The following is a 25,716-nucleotide window of genomic DNA, read 5'->3' as shown; positions in this document are numbered from 1 at the left end:
CCGGACTACACAGAAACTACACCGTGTTCATCTGGACCGGACTACACAGAAACTACACCGTGTTCATCTTGCTGAGACTACACAGAAACTACACCGTGTTCATCTGGACCGGACTACACAGAAACTACACCGTGTTCATCTTGCTGAGACTACACAGAAACTACACTGTGTTCATCTGGACCGGACTACACAGAAACTACACTGTGTTCATCTGGACCGGACTACACAGAAACTACACTGTGTTCATCTGGACCGGACTACACAGAAACTACACTGTGTTCATCTTGCTGAGACTACACAGAAACTACACTGTGTTCATCTGGACCGGACTACACAGAAACTACACTGTGTTCATCTTGCCTGAGACTACACATAAACTACACTGTGTTCATCTGGACCGGACTACACAGAAACTACACTGTGTTCATCTGGACCGGACTACACAGAAACTACACTGTGTTCATCTTGCCTGAACTACACATAACTACACTGTGTTCATCTGGACCGGACTACACAGAAACTACACTGTGTTCATCTTGCTGAGACTACACGAAAACTACACTGTGTTCATCTGGACCGGACTACACAGAAACTACACTGTGTTCATCTGGACCGGACTACACAGAAACTACACTGTGTTCATCTGGGCGGACTACACAGAAACTACACTGTGTTCATCTGCTGAGACTACACAGAAACTACACTGTGTTCATCTGACCGGACTACACAGAAACTACACTGGTTCATCTGGACCGGACTAACAGAAACTACACTGTGTTCATCTTGCTGAGACTACACAGAAACTACACTGTGTTCATCTGGACCGGACTACACAGAAACTACACTGTGTTCATTTGCCTGAGACTACACATAAACTACACTGTGTTCATCTGGACCGGACTACACAGAAACTACACTGTGTTCATCTGGACCGGACTACACAGAAACTACACTGTGTTCATCTTGCCTGAGACTACACATAAACTACACTGTGTTCATCTGGACCGGACTACACAGAAACTACACTGTGTTCATCTTGCTGAGACTACACAGAAACTACACTGTGTTCATCTGGACCGGACTACACAGAAACTACACTGTGTTCATCTGGACCGGACTACACAGAAACTACACTGTGTTCATCTGGACCGGACTACACAGAAACTACACTGTGTTCATCTGGACCGGACTACACAGAAACTACACTGTGTTCATCTTGCCTGAGACTACACATAAACTACACTGTGTTCATCTGGACCGGACTACACAGAAACTACACTGTGTTCATCTTGCTGAGACTACACAGAAACTACACTGTGTTCATCTGGACCGGACTACACAGAAACTACACTGTGTTCATCTGGACCGGACTACACAGAAACTACACTGTGTTCATCTGGGCCGGACTACACAGAAACTACACTGTGCTCATCTTGCTGAGACTACACAGAAACTACACTGTGTTCATCTTGCTGAGACTACACAGAAACTACACTGTGTTCATCTGGACTGGACTACACAGAAACTACACTGTGTTCATCTTGCCATAGAGCTGGATAGAAGGATTATCTTCCAACACAAAGGCTCCTACTGTCATTTCTTTCTAGATAGAAAACACACCCACTAATATCTAAGTGTTGAAACACGGAGGATGTCTCTAGAGAGCTCATCCCATCTATGTTTCCTCCAGACGGAGCTGACCGAGGCCAGGGCCCAGGTGTTGGAGGCCAACACTCAGGAATATGCCTTCAACTTCCTGCAGCAGTCTCTGAAGAATAAGATACAGGTCGCTGAGGTACAGTATAGGCTTCTCCATAATCAGATTCTACCACAGACCTGTCAGTTAGCTGGGCCTATTCTACCACAGACCAATCAGTCAGCTGGGCCTATTCCACCACCGACCTGTCAGTCAGCTGGGCCTATTCTACCACAGACCAGTCAGTCCGCTGGGCCTATTCTACCACAGACCTCAGTCAGTCAGCTGGGCCTATTCCACCACAGACCTCAGTCAGTTAGCTGGGCCTCTTCTACCACAGACCTGTGAGTCAGTTAGCTGGGCCTCTTCTACCACAGACCTCAGTCAGTTAGCTGGGCCTCTTCTACCACAGACCTGTGAGTCAGTTAACTGGGCCTCTTCTACCACAGACCTGTGAGTCAGTTAGCTGGGCCTCTTCTACCACAGACCTGTGAGTCAGTTAGCTGGGCCTATTCCACCACAGACCTCAGTCAGTCATTTAGCTGGGCCTCTTCTACCACAGACCTGTGAGTCAGTTAGCTGGGCCTCTTCTACCACAGACCTGTGAGTCAGTTAGCTGGGCCTATTCTACCACAGACCTCAGTCAGTCAGCTAGCTGGGCCTATTCTACCACAGACCTCAGTCAGTCAGTTAGCTGGGCCTATTCCACCACAGACCTCAGTCAGTTAGCTGGGCCTATTCTACCACAGACCTCAGTCAGTCAGTTAGCTGGGCCTATTCTACCACAGAGCTCAGTCAGTCAGTTAGCTGGGCCTATTCCACCACAGACCTCAGTCAGTCAGTTAGCTGGGCCTATTCCACCACAGACCTCAGTCAGTTAGCTGGGCCTATTCCACCACAGACCTCAGTCAGTTAGCTGGGCCTATTCCACCACAGACCTCAGTCAGTTAGCTGGGCCTATTCCACCACAGACCAGTCAGTCAGTTAGCTGGGCCTATTCCACCACAGACCTCAGTCAGTTAGCTGGGCCTATTCCACCACAGACCTCAGTCAGTTAGCTGGGCCTATTCCACCACAGACCTCAGTCAGTCAGTTAGCTGGGCCTATTCCACCACAGACCTCAGTCAGTCAGTTAGCTGGGCCTATTCCACCACAGACCTCAGTCAGTCAGTTAGCTGGGCCTATTCCACCACAGACCTCAGTCAGTTAGCTGGGCCTCTTCTACCACAGACCTCAGTCAGTCAGTTAGCTGGGCCTATTCCACCACAGACCTGGGCCTATGTGTCTGCCCTGCTTTCGTGAGCCCCTCTGTGCATCCAGAAATGCACCCTATTCCCTACCATGACCCTGCTTAAAATTAGTGCACTATGTAACTAATAGGGTCCCATTTCAGCCCCAACCTCTATGTCTGTCCTACACCATGTCCCCTATAGGAGGCGCTAGAGAAGCAGACGCTCCATGCTCAGGGGCTGTCCGAGAAGCTGTGGCTGTCTGAGAGACAGTTGGAGGATCTAGAGGTGGACAAGGAGACACGGGACAAGAGGAGATCAGAGCTCAGCGACACTGTCTTCAGACTGGAGACTGAGGTACAGTACTGTTCACGTTACACACCTATAATGTAGCTACAAGGGTTGGGGTTCATTCCATTAATTAAATTCTTATTCAATTCCCTTTCAAATTCAAATTCCAGGTCAGTATTTAAATTCAGGGATAATTCAATTCCTTTCAATTCCAATGTTGGGAATACAATTCTTGGAATTTACCTAATTCAATATTATCGCCAACAATTCCACAAATTCCAATTTTAATTCAATTCACTACGGCTTTCAGGCAATATAGAAATACAAGTTGAAATGATTTTAAAAACAAATCTTGCAGTCAATGTTTTTATTTTATTTTATTCGTTCCTTTAACTGCATTTGAAATAAACACATATTACATTTTAATTAAATTCCAAAGAATGTATTTTACAATTCCAATTCCATTACTTGAAAATTGTTGAAATTCGAATTGAATTCAATGTAAATTCTACACTTTTTTATTTATATTGAATTGGAATTGACCACATTGTAGCTACCTAAGTTTCAAATAGTTCTATCCACTGTACTGCCACTAGGGGGTGGGGGAGGATTCAGAATCAGGAGCAACCAGGATTTCAGGAAAATATGAACGGTTTACAGGATGGGCACAATATGGGTACAGGATGGGTACAATATGGGTACAGGATGGGTACAATATGGGTACAGGATGGGTACAATATGGGTACAGGATGGGTACAATATGGGTACAGGATGGGTACAGGATGGGTACAATATGGGTACAGGATGGGTACAATATGGGTACAGGATGGGTACAATATGGGTACAGGATGGGTACAATATGGGTACAGGATGGGTACAATATGGGTACAGGATGGGTACAATATGGGTACAGGATGGGTACAGGATGGGTACAATATGGGTACAGGATGGGTACAATATGGGTACAGGATGGGTACAGGATGGGTACAATATGGGTACAGGATGGGTACAGGATGGGTACAATATGGGTACCGGATGGGTACAATATGGGTACAGGATGGGTACAATATGGGTAGAGGATTAGTACAGGATGGGTACAATATGGGTACAGGATGGGTACAATATGGGTACAGGATGGGTACAATATGGGTACAGGATGGGTACAATATGGGTACAGGATGGGTACAGGATGTACAGGATGGGTACAATATGGGTACAATATGGGTACAGGATTAGTACAGGATGGGTACAATATGGGTACAGGATTAGTACAGGATGGGTACAATATGGGTACAGGATGGGTACAGGATGGGTACAATATGGGTACAGGATGGGTACAGGATGTACAGGATGGGTACAATATGGGTACAGGATGGGTACAATATGGGTACAGGATGGGTACAGGATGTACAGGATGGGTACAATATGGGTACAGGATTAGTACAGGATGGGTACAATATGGGTACAGGATTAGTACAGGATGGGTACAGGATGGGTACAATATGGGTACAGGATGGGTACAATATGGGTACAGGATGGGTACAGTATGGGTACAATATGGGTACAGGATGGGTACAATATGGGTACAGGATGGGTACAATATGGGTAGAGGATGGGTACAATATGGGTACAGGATGGGTACAATATGGGTAGAGGATTTATGTGACATTCTCTCCCTCCACAGCTAGAAGAGGCTGCACAGAAAGCCACCCGGACGACAGCAGAGCTCGGTCTGCAACAGAAGCTACGAGACGACGCCCTGCTGAGGGTAGAGGAGATGGAGGAGAGTTTACTGGAGAGGAGTCAGGAGCTGCAGATAGCCCAACAGACTGTCAGCCGCCTACAGGGACAGGTAAAATACTGACCAGGGTTATAAAGGCCTTATAGCTAGGGTTAGGGATAGGGATAGGGTGTTAGATGGTTAGGGGGTTAGGGTTAGATGGTTAGGGGGTTAGGGTTAGATGGTTAGGGGGTTAGAGGGTCAGGGGGTTAGGGGGTCAGGGGGTTAGAGGGTTAGGGTTAGATGGTTAGGGGGTTAGAGGGTTAGAGGGTTAGGGGGTTAGGGTTAGGGTTAGGGTTAGATGGTTAGGGGGTTAGGGTTAGATGGTTAGGGGGTTAGAGGGTTAGAGGGTTAGAGGGTTAGGGGGTTAGGGTTAGAGGGTCAGGGGGTTAGGGTGTTAGATGGTTAGGGGGTTAGGGTTAGATGGTTAGGGATAGGGTTAGCGTGTTAGATGGTTAGGGGGTTAGAGGGTTAGAGGGTTAGAGGGTTAGAGGGTTAGGGGGTTAGAGGGTTAGAGGGTTAGGGGGTTAGGGGGTTAGAGGGTTAGAGGGTTAGGGGGTCAGGGGGTCAGGGGGTTAGAGGGTTAGGGGGTTAGGGTTAGGGTTAGAGGGTCAGGGGGTTAGGGTTTAGGGGTTTAGAGGGTTGAGGTTAGAGGGTTAGGGGGTTAGAGGGTTAGAGGGTTAGGGGGTTAGGGGGTTAGAGGGTTAGGGGGTTAGAGGGTTAGAGGGTTAGAGGGTTAGGGGGTTAGGGGGTTAGGGTTAGATGGTTAGGGGGTTAGGGGGTTAGAGGGTTAGAGGGTTAGGGGGTTAGATGGTTAGGGGGTTAGGGGGTTAGAGGGTTAGAGGGTTAGGGGGTTAGGGGGTCAGGGTTAGGGGGTTAGAGGGTTGAGGTTAGAGGGTTAGGGTTAGGGTTAGCGTGTTAGATGGTTAGGGGGTTAGGGTTAGATGGTTAGATGGTTAGAGGGTTAGAGGGTTAGAGGGTTAGAGGGTTGAGGTTAGAGGGTTAGGGTTAGGGTTAGGGGGTTAGGGTTAGCGTGTTAGATGGTTAGGGGGTTAGGGTTAGATGGTTAGAGGGTTAGGGGGTTAGAGGGTTGGGGTTAGAGGGTTAGGGGGTCAGGGTTAGGGTTTATGGGTCAGGGGGTTAGGGTTTAGGGGTTTAGAGGGTTGGGGTTAGAGGGTTAGGGTTAGAGGGTTAGGGGTTTAGGGTTTAGGGGTTTAGAGGGTTGGGGTTAGAGGGTTAGGGTTAGAGGGTTAGGGGTTTAGATGGTTAAGGTTAGGGGGTTAAGGTTAGGGTTAGGGGGTTAGGGTTAGATGGTTAGGGATAGGGTTAGCGTGTTAGATGGTTAGGGGGTTAGGGTTAGATGGTTAGGGGGTTAGAGGGCTAGAGGGTCAGGGGGTTAGAGGGTTAGGGGGTTAGGGTTAGATGGTTAGGGGGTTAGAGGGTTAGGGGGTTAGGGTTAGGGTTAGAGGGTCAGGGGGTTAGGGTTAGAGGGTCAGGGGGTTAGGGTTTAGGGGTTTAGAGGGTTGGGGTTAGAGGGTTAGGGTTAGGGTTAGAGTGTTAGGGGTTTAGATGGTTAGGGTCAGAAGGTTAGAGGGTTAGGGTTAGAGGGTTAGGGGGTCAGGGTTAGGGGTTAGAGGGTTTGGGCTAGGGCTAACGTGTTAGATGGTTAGGGTTAGGGGGTTAGGGTTAGATGGTTAGGGGGTCAGGGTTAGGGTTAGGGTTAGAGGGTCAGGGGGTTAGGGTTTAGGGGTTTAGATGGTTGGGGTTAGAGGGTTAGGGGTTTAGATGGTTAAGGTTAGGGAGTTAGGGTTAGGGTTAGGGAGTTAGCCCCCTAACCTTCTAACCTTAACCATCTAAACCCCTAACCCTCTAACCCTAACCCTCTAACCCCAACCCTCTAAACCCCTAAACCCTAACCCCCTGACCCTCTAACCCTAACCCCCTAACCATCTAAACCCCTAACCCTCTAACCCTAACCCTCTAACCCCAACCCTCTAAACCCCTAAACCCTAACCCCCTGACCCTCTAACCCTAACCCCCTAACCATCTAACCCTAACCCCCTAACCCTAACCATCTAACCCTCTAACCCTGACCCTCTAACCCTAACTCTCTAACCCTAACCCTCTAACCCTAACCCTCTAACCCTAACCCTCTAACCCTCTAACCCTAACCCTCTAACCCTAACCCTCTAACCCTAACCCTCTACCCCTAACCCTCTACCCCTAACCCTGACCCTCTAACCCCCTAACTCTCTAACCCTAACCCTCTAACCCTAACCCTCTAACCCTAACCCTCTAACCCTCTAACCCTAACCCTCTAACCCTAACCCTCTAACCCTAACCCTCTACCCCTAACCCTCTAACCCTAACCCTAACCCTCTAACCCTAACCCTCTAACCTTCTAACCCTCTAACCTTCTGACCCTAAACCCCTAACCCCCTAACCCTAAACCCCTAACCCTCTAACCCTAACCCTAAACCCCTAACCCTAACCTTCTAACCCTAACCCTCTACCCCTAACCCTGACCCTCTAACCCTAACCCTAACCCTCTAACCTTCTGACCCTAACCATCTAAACCCCTAACACTCTAACCCTAACCCTAACCCTCTAACCCCAACCCTCTAACCTTCTAACCCTCTAACCTTCTGACCCTAAACCCCTAACCCTCTAACCCTAAACCCCTAACCCTCTAACCCTAAACCCCTAACCCTAACCCTCTAACCCTAACCCTCTAACCCTAATCCTAAACCCCTAACCCTAACCCTCTAACCTTCTGACCCTAACCATCTAAACCCCTAACACTCTAACCCTAACCCTCTAACCCCAACCCTCTAAACCCCTAAACCCTAACCCCCTGACCCTCTAACCCTAACCCCCTAACCCTCTAACCCCCTAACCCTCTAACCTTCTAACCCTCTAACCCTCTAACCCTAAACCCCTGACCCTCTAACCTTCTAACCCTAACCCTCTAACCCTAAACCTCTAACCCTCTAACCCTAACCCTCTAACTTTCTGACCCTAACCATCTAAACCCCTAACACTCTAACCCTAACCCTCTAACCCCAACCCTCTAAACCCCTAAACCCTAACCCCCTGACCCTCTAACCCTAACCCCCTAACCCTCTAACCCCCTAACCATCTAACCTTAAGGTTAGGGTTAGAGGGTTAGGGTGGAGGAGCTGGATCCAGAGAGCCCAGCAGACTGTCATCAGCCTCCAGGGACAGGTAGATAAGGACATAGGTCTGACAAGGCCTGACAGCGTTAGCGTAGGCTTTACTGTAGACAAACGCCAATTAACAACGGCTTCAGCCGACATCCATGCGTTTACAGCAATCATGTCACCTACTTGACTATCAGGTAGCTGATAGATAACTGTATGTGTTGTCAGGTAGCTGGTAGATAACTGTATGTGTTGTCAGGTGTCAGGTAGCTGATAGATAACTGTATGTGTTGTCAGGTAAGCTGGTAGATAACTGTATGTGTTGTCAGGTAAACTAATAGATAACTGTATGTGTTGTCAGGTAAGCTGGTAGATAACTGTATGTGTTGTCAGGTAAGCTGATAGATAACTGTATGTGTTGTCAGGTAAGCTGGTAGATAACTGTATGTGTTGTCAGGTAGCTGGTAGATAACTGTATGTGTTGTCAGGTAAGCTGGTAGATAACTGTATGTGTTGTCAGGTAAGCTGATAGATAACTGTATGTGTTGTCAGGTAAACTAATAGATAACTGTATGTGTTGTCAGGTAAGCTGGTAGATAACTGTATGTGTTGTCGGGTAGCTGCTAAATAACTGTATGTGTTGTCAGGTAAACTGATAGATAACTGTATGTGTTGTCAGGTAAACTGATAGATAACTGTATGTGTTGTCAGGTAGCTGGTAGATAACTGTATGTGTTGTCAGGTAAGCTGATAGATAACTGTATGTGTTGTCAGGTAGCTGATAGATAACTGTATGTGTTGTCAGGTAAGCTGATAGATAACTATGTGTTGTCAGGTAGCTGATAGATAACTGTATGTGTTGTCAGGTAAGCTGGTAGATAACTGTATGTGTTGTCAGGTAAGCTGATAGATAACTGTATGTGTTGTCAGGTAAACTAATAGATAACTGTATGTGTTGTCAGGTAAGCTGGTAGATAACGGTATGTGTTGTCAGGTAAACTAATAGATAACTGTATGTGTTGTCAGGTAGCTGGTAGATAACTGTATGTGTTGTCAGGTAGCTGGTAGATAACTGTATGTGTTGTCAGGTAAGCTGGTAGATAACGGTATGTGTTGTCAGGTAAACTAATAGATAACTGTATGTGTTGTCAGGTAGCTGGTAGATAACTGTATGTGTTGTCAGGTAGCTGGTAGATAACTGTATGTGTTGTCAGGTAAGCTGGTAGATAACTGTATGTGTTGTCAGGTAGCTGGTAGATAACTGTATGTGTTGTCAGGTAAGCTGGTAGATAACTGTATGTGTTGTCAGGTAAGCTGGTAGATAACTGTATGTGTTGTCAGGTAGCTGGTAGATAACTGTATGTGTTGTCAGGTAAGCTGGTAGATAACTGTATGTGTTGTCAGGTAGCTGGTAGATAACTGTATGTGTTGTCAGGTAAGCTGGTAGATAACTGTATGTGTTGTCAGGTAGCTGGTAGATAACTGTATGTGTTGTCAGGTAAGCTGGTAGATAACTGTATGTGTTGTCAGGTAGCTGGTAGATAACTGTATGTGTTGTCAGGTAAGCTGGTAGATAACTGTATGTGTTGTCAGGTGTCAGATAAGCTGGTAGATAAGGAGCGTTCCCTGGAGGAGGAGATCCAACTGAGAGAGAGAGTTCAGCTGCAGTGGAAGCAGGCAGAGAGGAGCGTAGAGGACCTGACGATGGAGCTACAGACTGCTGCACAGACCAAGGAAGACCTGGTCAAGCAACTCAAACAGGCTCAGGTAGGTACACAGTTGCCCCGTTTACACCTGGTTCTAACATGTGTCCTTTGTCCTGATCTTTGTCCACATTCTGATTGTGCCCACATTTGTAGACAGGTGTAGACGATTAAAATATGCATTGTGATCTGGCCACAGCACAGCAAAGACAGGCCCTACCTTAGATACCATCTAGACACCATACCATCCCAGGACAACCATAAGACTACAGTTAACATACACAGACAAGTCAGCTGAGCTCATGTCATTCTGGGTTAATAAAGTATTTACTTGTGCAAATCCCTTAATTCAATCTATGTGCTCCTAATCTTAATCTAATCTTCACTGTTTAATCTCATCAGAAGATGCTTTTTAGAAGAGCGGAGAGCGAGAGAGTCGACTGTATGAACTGTGGGAGATATACTGCAGATGTAGAAACAATAGACTGTATGAACTGTGGGAGATATACTGCAGATATAGAGACAATAGACTGTATGAACTGTGGGAGATATACTGCAGATATAGAGAAAATAGACTGTATGAACTGTGGAAGATATACTGCAGATATAGAGACACTAGACTGTATGAACTGTGGGAGATATACTGCAGATATAGGGCCAATAGACTGTATGAACTGTGGGAGATATACTACAGATATAGAGACAATAGACTGTATGAACTGTGGGAGATATAATGCAGATATAGAGACAATAGACTGTATGAACCTTGGGGGAGATATACTGCAGATATAGAGACAATAGACTGTATGAACTGTGGGAGATATACTACAGATATAGAGACAATAGACTGTATGAACTGTGGAAGATATACTGCAGATATAGAGACACTAGACTGTATGAACTGTGGGAGATATACTGCAGATATAGGGCCAATAGACTGTATGAACTGTGGGAGATATACTACAGATATAGAGACAATAGACTGTATGAACTGTGGGAGATATACTGCAGATATAGGGCCAATAGACTGTATGAACTGTGGGAGATGTACTACAGATATAGGGCCAATAGACTGTATGAACTGTGGAAGATATACTGCAGATATAGAGACAATAGACTGTATGAACCTTGGGGGAGATATATTGTAGATATAGAGACAATAGACTGTATGAACTGTGGGAGATATACTACAGATATAGAGACAATAGACTGTATGAACTGTGGGAGATATACTGCAGATATAGAGACACTAGACTGTATGAACTGGGGGAGATACTGTAGATATAGAAACAATAGACTGTATTAACAGTGGGAGATATACTACATATATAGAAACAATAGACTGTATGAACTGTGGGAGATATACTACAGATATAGAGACAATAGACTGTATGAACTGTGGGAGATGTACTACAGATATAGGGCCAATAGACTGTATGAACTGTGGGAGATATACTACAGATATAGGGCCAATAGACTGTATGAACTGTGGGAGATGTACTACAGATATAGGGCCAATAGACTGTATGAACTGTGGGAGATATACTGCAGATATAGAGACAATAGACTGTATGAACTGTGGGAGATATACTGCAGATATAGAGACACTAGACTGTATGAACTGGGGGAGATACTGCAGATATAGAGACAATAGACTGTATGAACTGTGGGAGATATACTGCAGATATAGAGACAATAGACTGTATGAACTGTAGAAGATATACTGCAGATATAGAGACAATAGACTGTATGCACCGTGGGGGAGATACTGTAGATATAGAGACAGTAGACTGTATGAACTGTGGGAGATATACTACAGATATAGAGACAATAGACTGTATGAACTGTGGGAGATATACTGCAGATATAGAGACAATAGACTGTATGAACTGTGGGGGAGATACTGTAGATATAGAGACAATAGAGAAAAGGCTACAGATAAACTTACTCACATGTACAAACTTCTGCGTCAACTTCCTCTTTGGAGTCAATGCAGAGTTACTGTAAAAGCACTTTGTGAATGATTGATTGGTTGATGTGTTTCTCCAGGAGAAACTGTTAGATCTTGAGACCGACCTGGAGGAGATGCAGGACAGTGAACAGAGATGGGTCAGCAAGCACAAGAGATCCATCGAACAGGTCTGTCTGTCTACACCTGAGCTCTCACCCCTGACCCCAACACTCCTTACTGTTGTAATGTGCTCGCTTTCAATAACCCACAAATCACTTTCACACGAGCATCTACTTGCTGCATACTTCCTTCAATGAATGATCCCTGGCCAGAACTAATTCAACCCTGAAGTCCATCCACAGAGAAAGACAAGGTTGTTTAAAGGTGTGTTGTAATAGAGTAGTAGTAAAAAAAGGTCTCCTTTAAAGGATGTCTCCTTGGGGTTGGTAAAGATTCCAAGGCCCTCAATTGGAGGAGTGGATTTACTGTATGTGATTGTAAATCCAAAAAAACGACATTCTTAAAGGCTTGTTTGGGATGTTTGTTATGTTCTTCACAGACGGAACAGCTCCAGCTGAAGTTGATCCAGCAGAAAGATGTGAATGAGCAGCTGGACAGCGAGAAAGGCATCCTGGAGAGACAGGTACTGTACAGGACACTGACTACCGGTGGTGTTTTCACTGGGAACAGTTTTAACCTACCGGGTTCTCATGTCATTCTGTGATGTATCTATGTGATATTGTGTAACCTCCCGTTCTTTCAACGTTGTCCTTTCATCACGAACATACAATGCTATAAAAAGACATGAAACCGTGTCATCCGCGTATACATTTAAAAGTGTAGTATGTACGGGTGAAACTGTTGTGTCTGTGATGAATGATGGAGCAGTGGCAACATGCTTTGTGTCTTGTGGAAGCCACGACTGAGCTAAAGTTTTAAAAAGCTTCGGTGCTCTGTATATCCAGCTGCGGGACCTGCGCGCGGAGGTGGAGGATATCCAACATACCAGAATTCATGAGGATGTGATCACTAAGACGGAGAGCCGGGCCAAGGAGCTGGAGAACGCTCTGAGGGTGGAGGAGAGGAACAAGGTGGTGATGAACAACACCATCAGTAAACTGGAGAGGAAGATCAACGAACTGTCTGATCAGCTGGAAGAGGAACAGAAGATGGCCAAGGAGCAGAAGGACCTGGTAGGACACCTGCACTAACACCACGACTCCACTTGGGGGTAGTAAAGAGACTTGTGAAATGGTTTACTCCACTTGGGGTTAGAAAAGAGACTTGTGAAATGGTTTACTCCACTTGGGGGTAGTAAAGAGACGTGTGAAATGGTTCACTCCACTTGGGGGTAGTAAAGAGACTTGTGAAATGGTTCACTCCACTTGGGGGTAGTAAAGAGACTTGTGAAATGGTTCACTCCACTTGGGGGTAGTAAAGAGACTTGTGAAATGGTTCACTCCACTTGGGGGTAGTAAAGAGACTTGTGAAATGGTTCACTCCACTTGGGGGTAGTAAAGAGACGTGTGAAATGGTTCACTCCACTTGGGGGTAGTAAAGAGACGTGTGAAATGGTTCACTCCACTTGGGGGTAGTAAAGAGACGTGTGAAATGGTTTACTCCACTTGGGGTTAGTAAAGAGACTTGTGAAATGGTTTACTCCACTTGGGGTTAGTAAAGAGACTTGTGAAATGGTTTACTCCACTTGGGGGTAGTAAAGAGACGTGTGAAATGGTTCACTCCACTTGGGGGTAGTAAAGAGACTTGTAAAATGGTTTACTCCACTTGGGGGTAGTAAAGAGACGTGTGAAATGGTTCACTCCACTTGGGGGTAGTAAAGAGACTTGTGAAATGGTTACCATTGTGTGTGGGAGTGTATTGTGATTGACCACATTGGGAACACTTTACTTAAAGCCTTCAGGTACAATGCAGTGTTTTGCAATTATAATGCATGAGAAGACTTGTCGTAGGCATGTATGAATCCCTTAGAATTATCATATTATAATGATCCTGACCTATGACCCCCTCATCAGACGTCCCAGAGGATGCGTTCCCTGAAGCGTCAGCTGAACGAGGCAGAGGAGGGGGCTAGTCGTAGAGACGCTCAGTACCGACACACCCAGAGAGAACTGACAGAGGAGAGAGAGGCCTCCACTAAACTACAGAAACAGCTCCTGGACCAGCACCTCCAACTCAAGTACGTGGACAGAGATCAGAGAGGGGGGGAGGGAGGGAGGGAGGGAGGGAGGGAGGGAGGGAGGGAGGGAGGGAGGGACCTCCACCAGACTACAGAGACAGCTGCTGGACCAGCACCTCCAACTCAAGTACCTGGTTTAGAAATACAGGTTCAATGAAAGACAGAGAGGCAGAGAGACGGAGACAGAGAGGCGGAGAGACAGAGAGACAGAGAGACAGAGAGACAGAGAGGCGGAGAGACAGAGACAGAGACAGAGACAGAGACAGAGACAGAGAGAGAGAGAGATACTGTTAGAAGTGCAGGACACAAAGTAACACTCTCCTTTGCCTTGTAGACGTAAGGAGTCCACCATGACGATGAGACAGACTCTGGAAGATCTACGTCTGGACCTTAGTGTGGATGAGGAGGACCAGACCCCTCTGGTACCCACAGCCTCCAAGGCCTGAGACACCCTTCCTGGGACAGTATTACAGCATAGCATAGCACCCCCCCCCCCCCCCCCCCCCCCCCCCCCCCCCCCTCGATGGACCAGCCGTACTAGCCTTACTCATAACGCCTTTGGCCTAGATTCAATCCGGACTGCGGAAGATCCATGTCATAGCGCCGGTTGACATTTATAGCTAATTTCCCATTGATCAGGCATATGCAGCCTTCAACGTGAATGTGGGTCTCAGCGAATGGTGGGAACATTGCCTTTAGAACGTGCGTAAAGGGGACAAAATGAGATGGGATTGAATCTAGGCCATTATTGATAAAGGCACCATTCATACCACTAAAACAGGACCGACAGGGAACATACAACAGCATCAAATCAGCACCCGCATGTTTGTTTTTCAGGTTCAAAAACTTACTGTGGCATCTGATAAAAAAAACAAAAAACATCATAAAACACTTTTTTTTTTTTGCAGGTATTGAAAATGTAAATGTCTTTACTTCTTGTGTTCCATCAGGCAGAGTTTCTCAAACTCGGGACTCTGGACCCCAAAAAAGAGGTGCACATTTAGGTTCTTACACTACACAGCTGGTTCAAATGATCAAAGCTTTAAATCAGCTGTGTATTGCGACCTCTTTGGGGTCTCCGAGGTCAGAGTTTGGGAAACCCTGTCATAAGAGAGTTTTATTTGGTAAACTTCTGGACAAGATTTTTTTTAGAATGTAAGTTAGTTAAAATCCTATTAGGCTTGTATTTTTCCTGATTCATTACTTGTGCCTTAACAGAGATAATCATTTGGAAAATAAAAACATTTTATTGAATCAATTGTATCAAATAATGACTAATGATAAAATTGACATAGGATTTGGGGATTATGTAATGTTGGGGATTTGGGCAATATTGTCTACAAATTACCAAAGCAAATCTGTTGTAAAACGTAGTTTAATAGTTTGTTAGAAGCATTATACATTCATTTTCACTTATCTTATATCTACATGGTATTGGGATTACTGTGCTGCACTGTAGACTTCGGGGAAAAGGGAGCTGTATTTTTTAAATGATATATATAAATGAAAAAGCTTTATTTTTACACCCATTGAGCAGAATGTGGAAGTGTCTTCCTTTTACAATGCTTGAAGGACAGACAGCCTGAATAAGTGAAGCCTGTGGGACCATTTAACAGTATACTGCACTGTTTACCACACTTGTTACTTCAACCCTGAGCAAAACCTGGGTGAGCAAAACCTGGGTGAGCAGAACCCGGGTGAGCAGAACCCGGGTGAGCAGAACCTGGGTGAGCAGAACCCGGGTGAGCAGAACCCGGGTGAGCAGAACCTGGGTGAGCAGAACCTGAGTGAGCAGAACCTGGGTGAGCAGAACCTGGGTGAGCAAAACATGGGTGAGCAGAACCTGGGTGAGTAAAACCTGGGTGAGCAAAACCGGGGTGAGCAGAACCTGGGTGAGCAGAACCTAGGTGAGCAGTACCTGGGTGAGCAGAACCTGGGTGAGCAGAACCCGGGTGAGCAGGACCTTCGTGAGCAGAACCTGGGTGAGCAAAACCTGGGTGAGCAGAACCTGGGTGAGCAGAACCTGAGTGAGCAGAACCTGGGAGTGAGTGAGGACCCAAGACAAAACGTCTCACAGAAGAGGAAAGAGACCATGTTATTCTCGGGTTGGGGAATCTAAAAGAGAATCTATTCTGTCTGCATGGTGGAAAGCTGCTGGATATGCATCTTACCTGATGGAACTGAATGACTTACATGATAGAACATGGAGACCAGCGACTGTGTACTCTACTGGCATTACCTCAAGTTAAACATGCATTAGACAGGACAGGACAGGTGGAATCACTAAAGTCACTGTGTACTCAGGCTCCTCCTCCATCACTGAGGTGGAATCACTAACAGTCACTGTGTACTCAGGCTCCACCATCACTGAGGTGGAATCACTAACAGTCACTGTGTACTCAGGCTCCACCATCACTGAGGTGGAATCACTAACAGTCACTGTGTACTCAGGCTCCACCATCACTGAGGTGGAATCACTAACAGTCACTGTGTACTCAGGCTCCACCATCACTGAGGTGGAATCACTAACAGTCACTGTGTACTCAGGCTCCCCCATCACTGAGGTGGAATCACTAACAGTCACTGTGTACTCAGGCTCCACCATCACTGAGGTGGAATCACTAACAGTCACTGTGTACTCAGGCTCCCCCATCACTGAGGTGGAATCACTAACAGTCACTGTGTACTCAGGCTCCACCATCACTGAGGTGGAATCACTAACAGTCACTGTGTACTCAGGCTCCTCCATCACTGAGGTGGAATCACTAACAGTCACTGTGTACTCAGGCTCCTCCATCACTGAGGTGGAATCACTAACAGTCACTGTGTACTCAGGCTCCACCATCACTGAGCAGGTAGGGGCGAGGATCTCGTGTGTATTGCGATGGGATTTGATATTGTGATATAAGATGTTACCATTTCCTGGGTGTTTTTCCTGGTTGTATTATTAGCTGTTTCTGGTTTGATGCAGTTAAGCTAAACCTTTACATTTATATGGTAAGACCTCTACTCCATGGTCACTGTCAAGGGGAACGTACAGTATTTCCATGGTAAGACCTCTACTCCATGGTCACTGTCAAGGGGAACGTACAGTACTTCCATGGTAAGACCTCTATGGTCACTGTCAAGGGAAACGTACAGTACTTCCATGGTAAGACCTCTATGGTCACTGTCAAGGGGAACGTACAGTACTTCCATGGTAAGACCTCTATGGTCACTGTCAAGGGGAACGTACAGTACTTCCATGGTAAGACCTCTACTCCATGGTCACTGTCAAGGGGAACGTACAGTACTTCCATGGTAAGACCTCTACTCCATGGTCACTGTCAAGGGGAACGTACAGTACTTCCATGGTAAGACCTCTATGGTCACTGTCAAGGGGAACGTACAGTACTTCCATGGTAAGACCTCTACTCCATGGTCACTGTCAAGGGGAACGTACAGTACTTCCATGGTAAGACCTCTACTCCATGGTCACTGTCAAGGGGAACGTACAGTACTTCCATGGTAAGACCTCTACTCCATGGTCACTGTCAAGGGGAACGTACAGTACTTCCATGGTAAGACCTCTACTCCATGGTCACTGTCAAGGGGAACGTACAGTACTTCCATGGTAAGACCTCTATGATCACTGTCAAGGGGAACGTACAGTACTTCCATGGTAAGACCTCTATGGTCACTGTCAAGGGGAACGTACAGTATTTCCATGGTAAGACCTCTACTCCATGGTCACTGTCAAGGGAAACGTACAGTACGTCCATGGTAAGACCTCTATGGTCACTGTCAAGGGGAACGTACAGTACTTCCATGGTAAGACCTCTATGGTCACTGTCAAGGGGAACGTACAGTACTTCCATGGTAAGACCTCTACTCCATGGTCACTGTCAAGGGGAACGTACAGTATTTCTATGGTAAGACCTCTACTCCATGGTCACTGTCAAGGGGAACGTACAGTATTTCTATGGTAAGACCTCTACTCCATGGTCACTGTCAAGGGGAACGTACAGTATTTCTATGGTAAGACCTCTACTCCATGGTCACTGTCAAGGGGAACGTACAGTACTTCCATGGTAAGACCTCTACTCCATGGTCACTGTCAAGGGAAACGTACAGTACTTCCATGGTAAGACCTCTACTCCATGGTCACTGTCAAGGGGAACGTACAGTACTTCCATGGTAAGACCTCTACTCTATGGTCACTGTCAAGGGGAACGTACAGTACTTCCATGGTAAGACCTCTATGGTCACTGTCAAGGGGAACGTACAGTACTTCCATGGTAAGACCTCTATGGTCACTGTCAAGGGGAACGTACAGTACTTCCATGGTAAGACCTCTACTCCATGGTCACTGTCAAGGGAAACGTACAGTACGTCCATGGTAAGACCTCTATGGTCACTGTCAAGGGGAACGTACAGTATTTCCATGGTAAGACCTCTACTCCATGGTCACTGTCAAGGGGAACGTACAGTACTTCCATGGTAAGACCTCTATGGTCACTGTCAAGGGGAACGTACAGTACTTCCATGGTAAGACCTCTATGGTCACTGTCAAGGGGAACGTACAGTACTTCCATGGTAAGACCTCTATGGTCACTGTCAAGGGGAACGTACAGTACTTCCATGGTAAGACCTCTACTCCATGGTCACTGTCAAGGGGAACGTACAGTACTTCCATGGTAAGACCTCTATGGTCACTGTCAAGGGGAACGTACAGTACTTCCATGGTAAGACCTCTACTCCATGGTCACTGTCAAGGGGAACGTACAGTACTTCCATGGTAAGACCTCTACTCCATGGTCACTGTCAAGGGGAACGTACAGTACTTCCATGGTAAGACCTCTACTCCATGGTCACTGTCAAGGGGAACGTACAGTACTTCCATGGTAAGACCTCTACTCCATGGTCACTGTCAAGGGGAACGTACAGTACTTCCATGGTAAGACCTCTACTCCATGGTCACTGTCAAGGGGAACGTACAGTATTTCTATGGTAAGACCTCTACTCCATGGTCACTGTCAAGGGGAACGTACAGTACTTCCATGGTAAGACCTCTACTCCATGGTCACTGTCAAGGGAAACGTACAGTACTTCCATGGTAAGACCTCTATGGTCACTGTCAAGGGGAACGTACAGTATTTCCATGGTAAGACCTCTACTCCATGGTCACTGTCAAGGGGAACGTACAGTACTTCCATGGTAAGACCTCTATGGTCACTGTCAAGGGGAACGTACAGTACTTCCATGGTAAGACCTCTATGGTCACTGTCAAGGGGAACGTACAGTACTTCCATGGTAAGACCTCTATGGTCACTGTCAAGGGGAACGTACAGTACTTCCATGGTAAGACCTCTACTCCATGGTCACTGTCAAGGGGAACGTACAGTACTTCCATGGTAAGACCTCTATGGTCACTGTCAAGGGGAACGTACAGTACTTCCATGGTAAGACCTCTATGGTCACTGTCAAGGGGAACGTACAGTACTTCCATGGTAAGACCTCTACTCCATGGTCACTGTCAAGGGGAACGTACAGTATTTCTATGGTAAGACCTCTACTCCATGGTCACTGTCAAGGGGAACGTACAGTATTTCTATGGTAAGACCTCTACTCCATGGTCACTGTCAAGGGGAACGTACAGTATTTCTATGGTAAGACCTCTACTCCATGGTCACTGTCAAGGGGAACGTACAGTACTTCCATGGTAAGACCTCTACTCCATGGTCACTGTCAAGGGAAACGTACAGTACTTCCATGGTAAGACCTCTACTCCATGGTCACTGTCAAGGGGAACGTACAGTACTTCCATGGTAAGACCTCTACTCTATGGTCACTGTCAAGGGGAACGTACAGTACTTCCATGGTAAGACCTCTATGGTCACTGTCAAGGGGAACGTACAGTACTTCCATGGTAAGACCTCTATGGTCACTGTCAAGGGGAACGTACAGTATTTCGGTTGGCAAAGTTTTCCTTTTCCTTTCTTCACATGCTGGCAAGACCAAAAAAAGGGACGCAGTGTCATTGAGACCCTGTTTTCTTGCTATAAACTACTATAGGCCTTTATATGAAAACGATAAGAGATCAATAGCAATAGCGTCTTTTTGTAGGCGCTAAAGGAGGCTAAATCCACCTTGGCTCGTTGACAAAAAATAAAAAATAATTTGTAGGGTTTTGGATATTAAAACGGTAAAAAATAAGGCCTGTGGTAAACATAGACTTAGGCGATTGTATACGTTTTGTTCTATGAGAATCTTCATCAGCTAACAACACTTTTTTTTTGTGAATTTTGAAGCATTTATGTTTATCAAAACAAGTGAAAAGCTACCGATGTGCTATAAAACTACACGTCAGGTTGCATTGCCTTTGACGTCACCGACGAAGCGAGCGCTCGAACCGGTCTCCTGACACTTGGCTGTTGTAGTTCCATTTCTGACAGTTAGCGACTCTTCAGCAACGGACTCATTTTGAGCACATAATTCATAAAGGTCATGTTAACTGACTGAGCCTGGTGTTAACCTCAAACCTTATTTTCGGGCGTATATCCCGTTTATTTCACCCATAGGAATGTCTGCACGAACCAGGTGTCGAAAATGCTAACTCATTACGCTTTTTTTAGGACTTCAAGCTAGCGAGTTCTATAAGTGATATTACTTCATGTGACTTCAGACTTTACGTGACTTCAGACTTTACGTGACTTCAGACTGCACGTGACTTCAGACTGCACGCGACTTCAGACTGCACGTGACTTCGGACTGCACGTGACTTCGGACTGCACGTGACTTCGGACTGCACGTGACTTCAGACTGCACGTGACTTCAGACTGCACGTGACTTCAGACTGCACGTGACTTCAGACTGCACGTGACTTCAGACTTCACGTGACTTCAGACTGCACGTGACTTCAGACTGCACGTGACTTCAGACTTCACGTGACTTCAGACTTCACGTGACTTCAGACTTCACGTGACTTCAGACTGCACGCGACTTCAGACTGCACGTGACTTCAGACTGCACGTGACTTCAGACTGCACGTGACTTCAGACTTCACGTGACTTCAGACTGCACGTGACTTCAGACTTCACGTGACTTCAGACTTCACTAAAGGTGCTGGTATTTATTGTCTTTTTCTGATGTTTTTATCTGCCTACAACTATGAATGTTAATATTAAATACTTTTTAAGAAATGTTTCCGTGTTCCTTTCTTTGATATATTTTCAGTCCCATTGTCACGTTCCTGACCTGTTTTCTCTTGTTTTTGTATGTGTTTAGTTGGTCAGGGCGTGAGTTGGGGTGGGCATTCTATGTTATGTGTTTCTATGTTTAGGTTCATTGTCATTTAGCCTGATATGGTTCTCAATCAGGGACAGGTGTTTTACGTTTCCTCTGATTGAGAACCATATTAAGGTAGGTTGTTCACACTGTTTGTTTGTGGGTGGTTGTCTTCCGTGTTTGTGTCTGTGCACCACACGGGACTGTTTTGTTTGTTCGTTCGTTTGTGTAGTCTGTACCTGTTCATGCGTCCTTCGTGTTTATGTAAGTTCTCAAGTCCAGGTCTGTCTACATCGTTTATTTGTTTTGGTAATTTGTAAAAGTGTTTTCGTGTTTCGTCTATTCGTTTAAATAAATCATTATGTCATATAACAACGCTGCGCTTTGGTCCAATCCCTACTCCTCCTCTTCGGACGAAGAGGAGGAGGACAACCGTTACACCCATCAAATATATAATATATTTTTTACACTTTTATGTGACGGAGGTCTGCGATAATCCAGAATTAGTGTACTTCATATCATAGGTGTATGTTTTGGTTGTAATTGATGATTTGACCAGCGTATTTTAATGTTGACTACCCTGCGCTAAGGACAGTGTGCTATTGTTCAATTCTCTGACATGAATAACTACTTCCTGGCAGTTTATTTACATGTTCTAATTGGTAATAAAAGCAGACAGACGTTGGATTAGATTCTACATCTGCTTGTGTTTGATGTTCAGTTACACATTGTAAGGGAGTGTGTGTGTGTGTGTGTGTGTGTGTGTGTGTGTGTGTGTGGTGACATATTGCAGGGGTGAACCTCCCTGACAAAGAGGAATATTTAATTGAACACAATCCAGATGGGGGCTGTCATAGAGAGGTATGGGAAGAGAGGAGTACAGTAGCGTACAACACACACACACACACACGGATGTGGGCACACACACATACACACACACACACACACACGGATGTGGGCACACACACACACGGAAGTGGGCACACACACATACACACACACACACATACACACAAACAGAAGCTGTCCTGAATAGAAGTACAGTAATATGGAACACACACAGAAGCTGTCCTGAATAGAAGTACAGTAATATGGAACACACACAGAAGCTGTCCTGAATAGAAGTACAGTAATATGGAACACACACAGAAGCTGTCCTGAATAGAAGTACAGTAATATGGAACACACACAGAAGCTGTCCTGAATAGAAGTACAGTAATATGGAACACACACAGAAGCTGTCCTGAATAGAAGTACAGTAATATGGAACACACACAGACACATTAAAACGCTCCTCTGGACCGGATGACAGGGCATTAATAATCACATGAATATTCATGACCTGACTGTGTTGTTGTTTGTCTCCTTGTCTACAAGGGCAACACGATTTTACAGTGCGGAATATGACATTTGTCCAGAAAAAGGTCACACTTTGAAGGTTAATTTTAGGCATTAATTCCGAACGGCTAAGGGTTAAGGATTAAACAATTGAACACGCGACGCTGGGATTGAACACGCGACCATCTGACCTGGAGCTCGCTTCTTATGCCCATTAATTCTGAATGGTTAAGGTAAGGGTTAATGGTTAAGGTAAGGGTTAATGGTTAAGATAAGGTTTAATGGTTAAGGTAAGGTTTCATGGTGATGGTAGGGTATAATGGTTAAGGTAAGGATTAATGGTTAAGGTAAGGGTTAATGGTTAAGGTAAGGTGTCATGGTGATGGTAGGGTATAATGGTTAAGGGTTAATGGTTATGGTAGGGTATAATGGTTAAGGTAAGGGTTAATGGTTAAGGTAAGGGTTAATGGTTAAGGTAAGGTGTCATGGTGATGGTAGGGTATAATGGTTAAGGGTTAATGGTTATGGTAGGGTATAATGGTTAAGGTAAGGGTTAATGGTTAAGGTAAGGGTTAATGGTTAAGGTAAGGTTTCATGGTGATGGTAGGGTATAATGGTTAAGGTAAGGGTTAATGGTTAAGGTAAGGTTTCATGGTGATGGTAGGGTATAATGGTTAAGGTAAGGGTTACTGGTTAAGGTAAGGGTTAATGGTTATGGTAGGGTATAATGGTTAAGGTAAGGGTTAATGGTTAAGGTAAGGGTTAATGGTTATGGTAAGGGTTACTGGTTAAGGTAAGGGTTAATGGTTAAGGTAAGGGTTAATGGTTAAGGTAAGGTTTCATGGTGATGGTAGGGTATAATGGTTAAGGTAAGGGTTACTGGTTAAGGTAAGGGTTAATGGTTAAGGTAAGGGTTAATGGTTAAGGTAAGGTTTAATGGTGATGGTAGGGTATAATGGTTAAGGTAAGGGTTAATGGTTATGGTAAGGGTTAAGGTTTGGGGTATACGCTGACTCGGTGAGCGAGTTTATTAGCAAGAGCATCGGAGATGTCGTACGTGAGTAAAACATTTAAATGTGTTAACCCTCGCAAGGCTGCCAGCCCAGACGGCATCCCTAGCCGCGTCCTCAGAGCATGCGCAGACCAGCTGGCTGGTGTGTTTACGGACATATTCAACCAATCCCTATCCCAGTCTGTTGTCTCTACATGCTTCAAGATGGCCACCATTGTTCCTGTTCCCAAGAGTGCAAAGGTAACTGAACTAAATGACTATCGCCCCGTAGCACTCACTTCTGTCATCATGAAGTGCTTTGAGAGACTAGTCAAGGACCATATCACCTCCACCCTACCTGACACCCTAGACCCAGTTCAATTTGCTTACCGCCCCAATAGGTCCACTGACGATGCAATCGCCATCCCAATGCACACTGCCCTATCCCATCTAGACAAGAGGAATACCTATGTAAGAATGCTGTTCATTGACTACAGCTCAGCATTTAACAACATAGTACGCGCCAAACTCATCATTAAGCTCAAGGTCCTGGACTTTGACGGGCCGCCCCCAGGTGGTGAGGGTAGGAAACAAAATCTCCACCCCGCTGATCCTCAACACTGAGGCCCTACAAGGGTGCGTTCTCAGCCCTCTCCTGTACTCCCTGTTCACCCATGACTGCGTGGCCATGCACGCTTCCAACTCAATCATCAAGTTTGCAGATGACACTTCAGTGGTAGGCCTGATTACCAACAACAACGAGACGGCCTACAGGGAGGAGGTGAGGGCCCTCGGAGTGTGGTGTCAGGAAAATAACCTCTCACTCAACGTCAACAAAACAAAGGAGATGATCGTGGACTTCAGGAAACAGCAGAGGGAGCACCCCCCCCCCCCCATCCACATCGACGGGACAGTAGTGGAGAAGGTGGAAAGTTAAGTTCCTCTGCGTACACATCATAGACAACCTGAAATGGTCCACCCACACAGACAGCGTGGTGAAGGTTGAAGAAATGTGGCTTCTAAAACACTTACAAACTTTTACAAATGCACAATCGAGATCATCTTGTCGGGCTGTATCACTGACGGCAACTGCACTGCCCTCAACCACAAGGCTCTCCAGAGGGTGGTGCGGTCTGCACAACGCATCACCGGGGGCAAACTACCTGCCCTCCAGGACACCTACAGCACCCGATGTCACAGGAAGGCCATAAAGATCAAAGGACAACAACCACCCGAGCCACTGCCTGTTCACCCCGCTATCATCCAGAAGGCGAGGTCAGTACAGGTGCATCAAAGCAGGGACAGAGAGACTGAAAAACAGCTTCTATCTCAGGGCCATCAGACTGTTAAACAGCCATCACTAACACAGAGAGGCTGCTGCCTAGATAGACTCTCAAATCTCTGGCCACTTTAATAAACAGACTTAATAAAGCTATCGCTAGTCACTTTAAACAATGCCACTTAAAAATGTTTACATATCCTACATTACTCATCTCATATGTATATACTGTATTCTACACAATCTACTGCATATTGCCTAGGCCACACGGCCACACGGCCATCGCTCATCCATATATTTATATGTACATATTCTTATTCATCCTTTTACACTTGTGTGTGTATAAGGTGGTTGTGAATTTGTTAGATTACTTGTTAGATATTACTGCATAGTCGGAACTAGAAGCACAAGCATTTCACTACACTCGCATTAACATCTGCTAACCATGTGTATGTGACCAATACATTTTGATTTGATTTGGTTAAAACAAAATAAACGTGTCTCCCGAGTGGCTCAGCGGTCTAAGGCCCTGCATTGCAGTGCTTGCAGCGTCACTACAGACCAGGGTTCGATCCCAGGCTGTGTGCAGTCAGCCGCGACCGGGAAACCCACGAGGTGGCGCCAAATTAGCCAGCATCTTCCGGGTTATGAGAGGGGTTTGGCCGGCCGGGCGCAGTGCAGGCTGACTTCGGTTGCCAGCTGTACGGTGTTTCCTCTGACACATTGGTGCGGTTGGCTTCGGGGTTAAGCGAGCAGTGTGTCAAGAAGCAGTGCGGCTTGACAGGGTCGTGTTTCAGAAGGACGCATGGCTCTCGACCTTCGCCTCTCCCGAGT

The 25,716-nt window shown here is 45.9% G+C and overlaps 1 protein-coding gene across 1 annotated transcript; it reads left to right on the top strand.

The window, feature by feature from the left end:
* Positions 1–1,651: 1,651 nt before the first annotated feature.
* Positions 1,652–14,480, top strand: LOC120026135 (cingulin-like protein 1). The gene is made up of 9 exons (XM_038970954.1): positions 1,652–1,795; positions 3,130–3,282; positions 4,901–5,068; positions 9,751–9,924; positions 11,910–11,999; positions 12,371–12,454; positions 12,777–13,004; positions 13,845–14,008; positions 14,343–14,480. Exons 1-9 carry the CDS (start codon positions 1,652–1,654, stop codon positions 14,452–14,454), a joined length of 1,317 nt encoding a protein of 438 aa, XP_038826882.1. The 3' UTR covers positions 14,455–14,480.
* The last annotated feature ends 11,236 nt before the right edge of the window (positions 14,481–25,716 follow it).

Source organism: Salvelinus namaycush, chromosome 31, assembly GCF_016432855.1.
Source record: "Salvelinus namaycush isolate Seneca chromosome 31, SaNama_1.0, whole genome shotgun sequence".
Taxonomy (NCBI): Eukaryota; Metazoa; Chordata; class Actinopteri; order Salmoniformes; family Salmonidae; genus Salvelinus; species Salvelinus namaycush.
This window is presented reverse-complemented; position numbering and strand designations above follow the sequence as displayed.

What these genes read in the sequence shown, in the direction of transcription:
- LOC120026135 (XM_038970954.1), top strand. Translation starts at nt 1,652, where the DNA reads ATGTCTCTAGAGAGCTCATCCCATCTATGTTTCCTCCAGACGGAGCTG. An exon ending in AAGGCATCCTGGAGAGACAG is followed by an intron (nt 12,455 to 12,776) that starts GTACTGTACAGG and finishes CTGTATATCCAG; the next exon opens with CTGCGGGACCTGCGCGCGGA. An exon ending in CCAAGGAGCAGAAGGACCTG is followed by an intron (nt 13,005 to 13,844) that starts GTAGGACACCTG and finishes CCCCCTCATCAG; the next exon opens with ACGTCCCAGAGGATGCGTTC.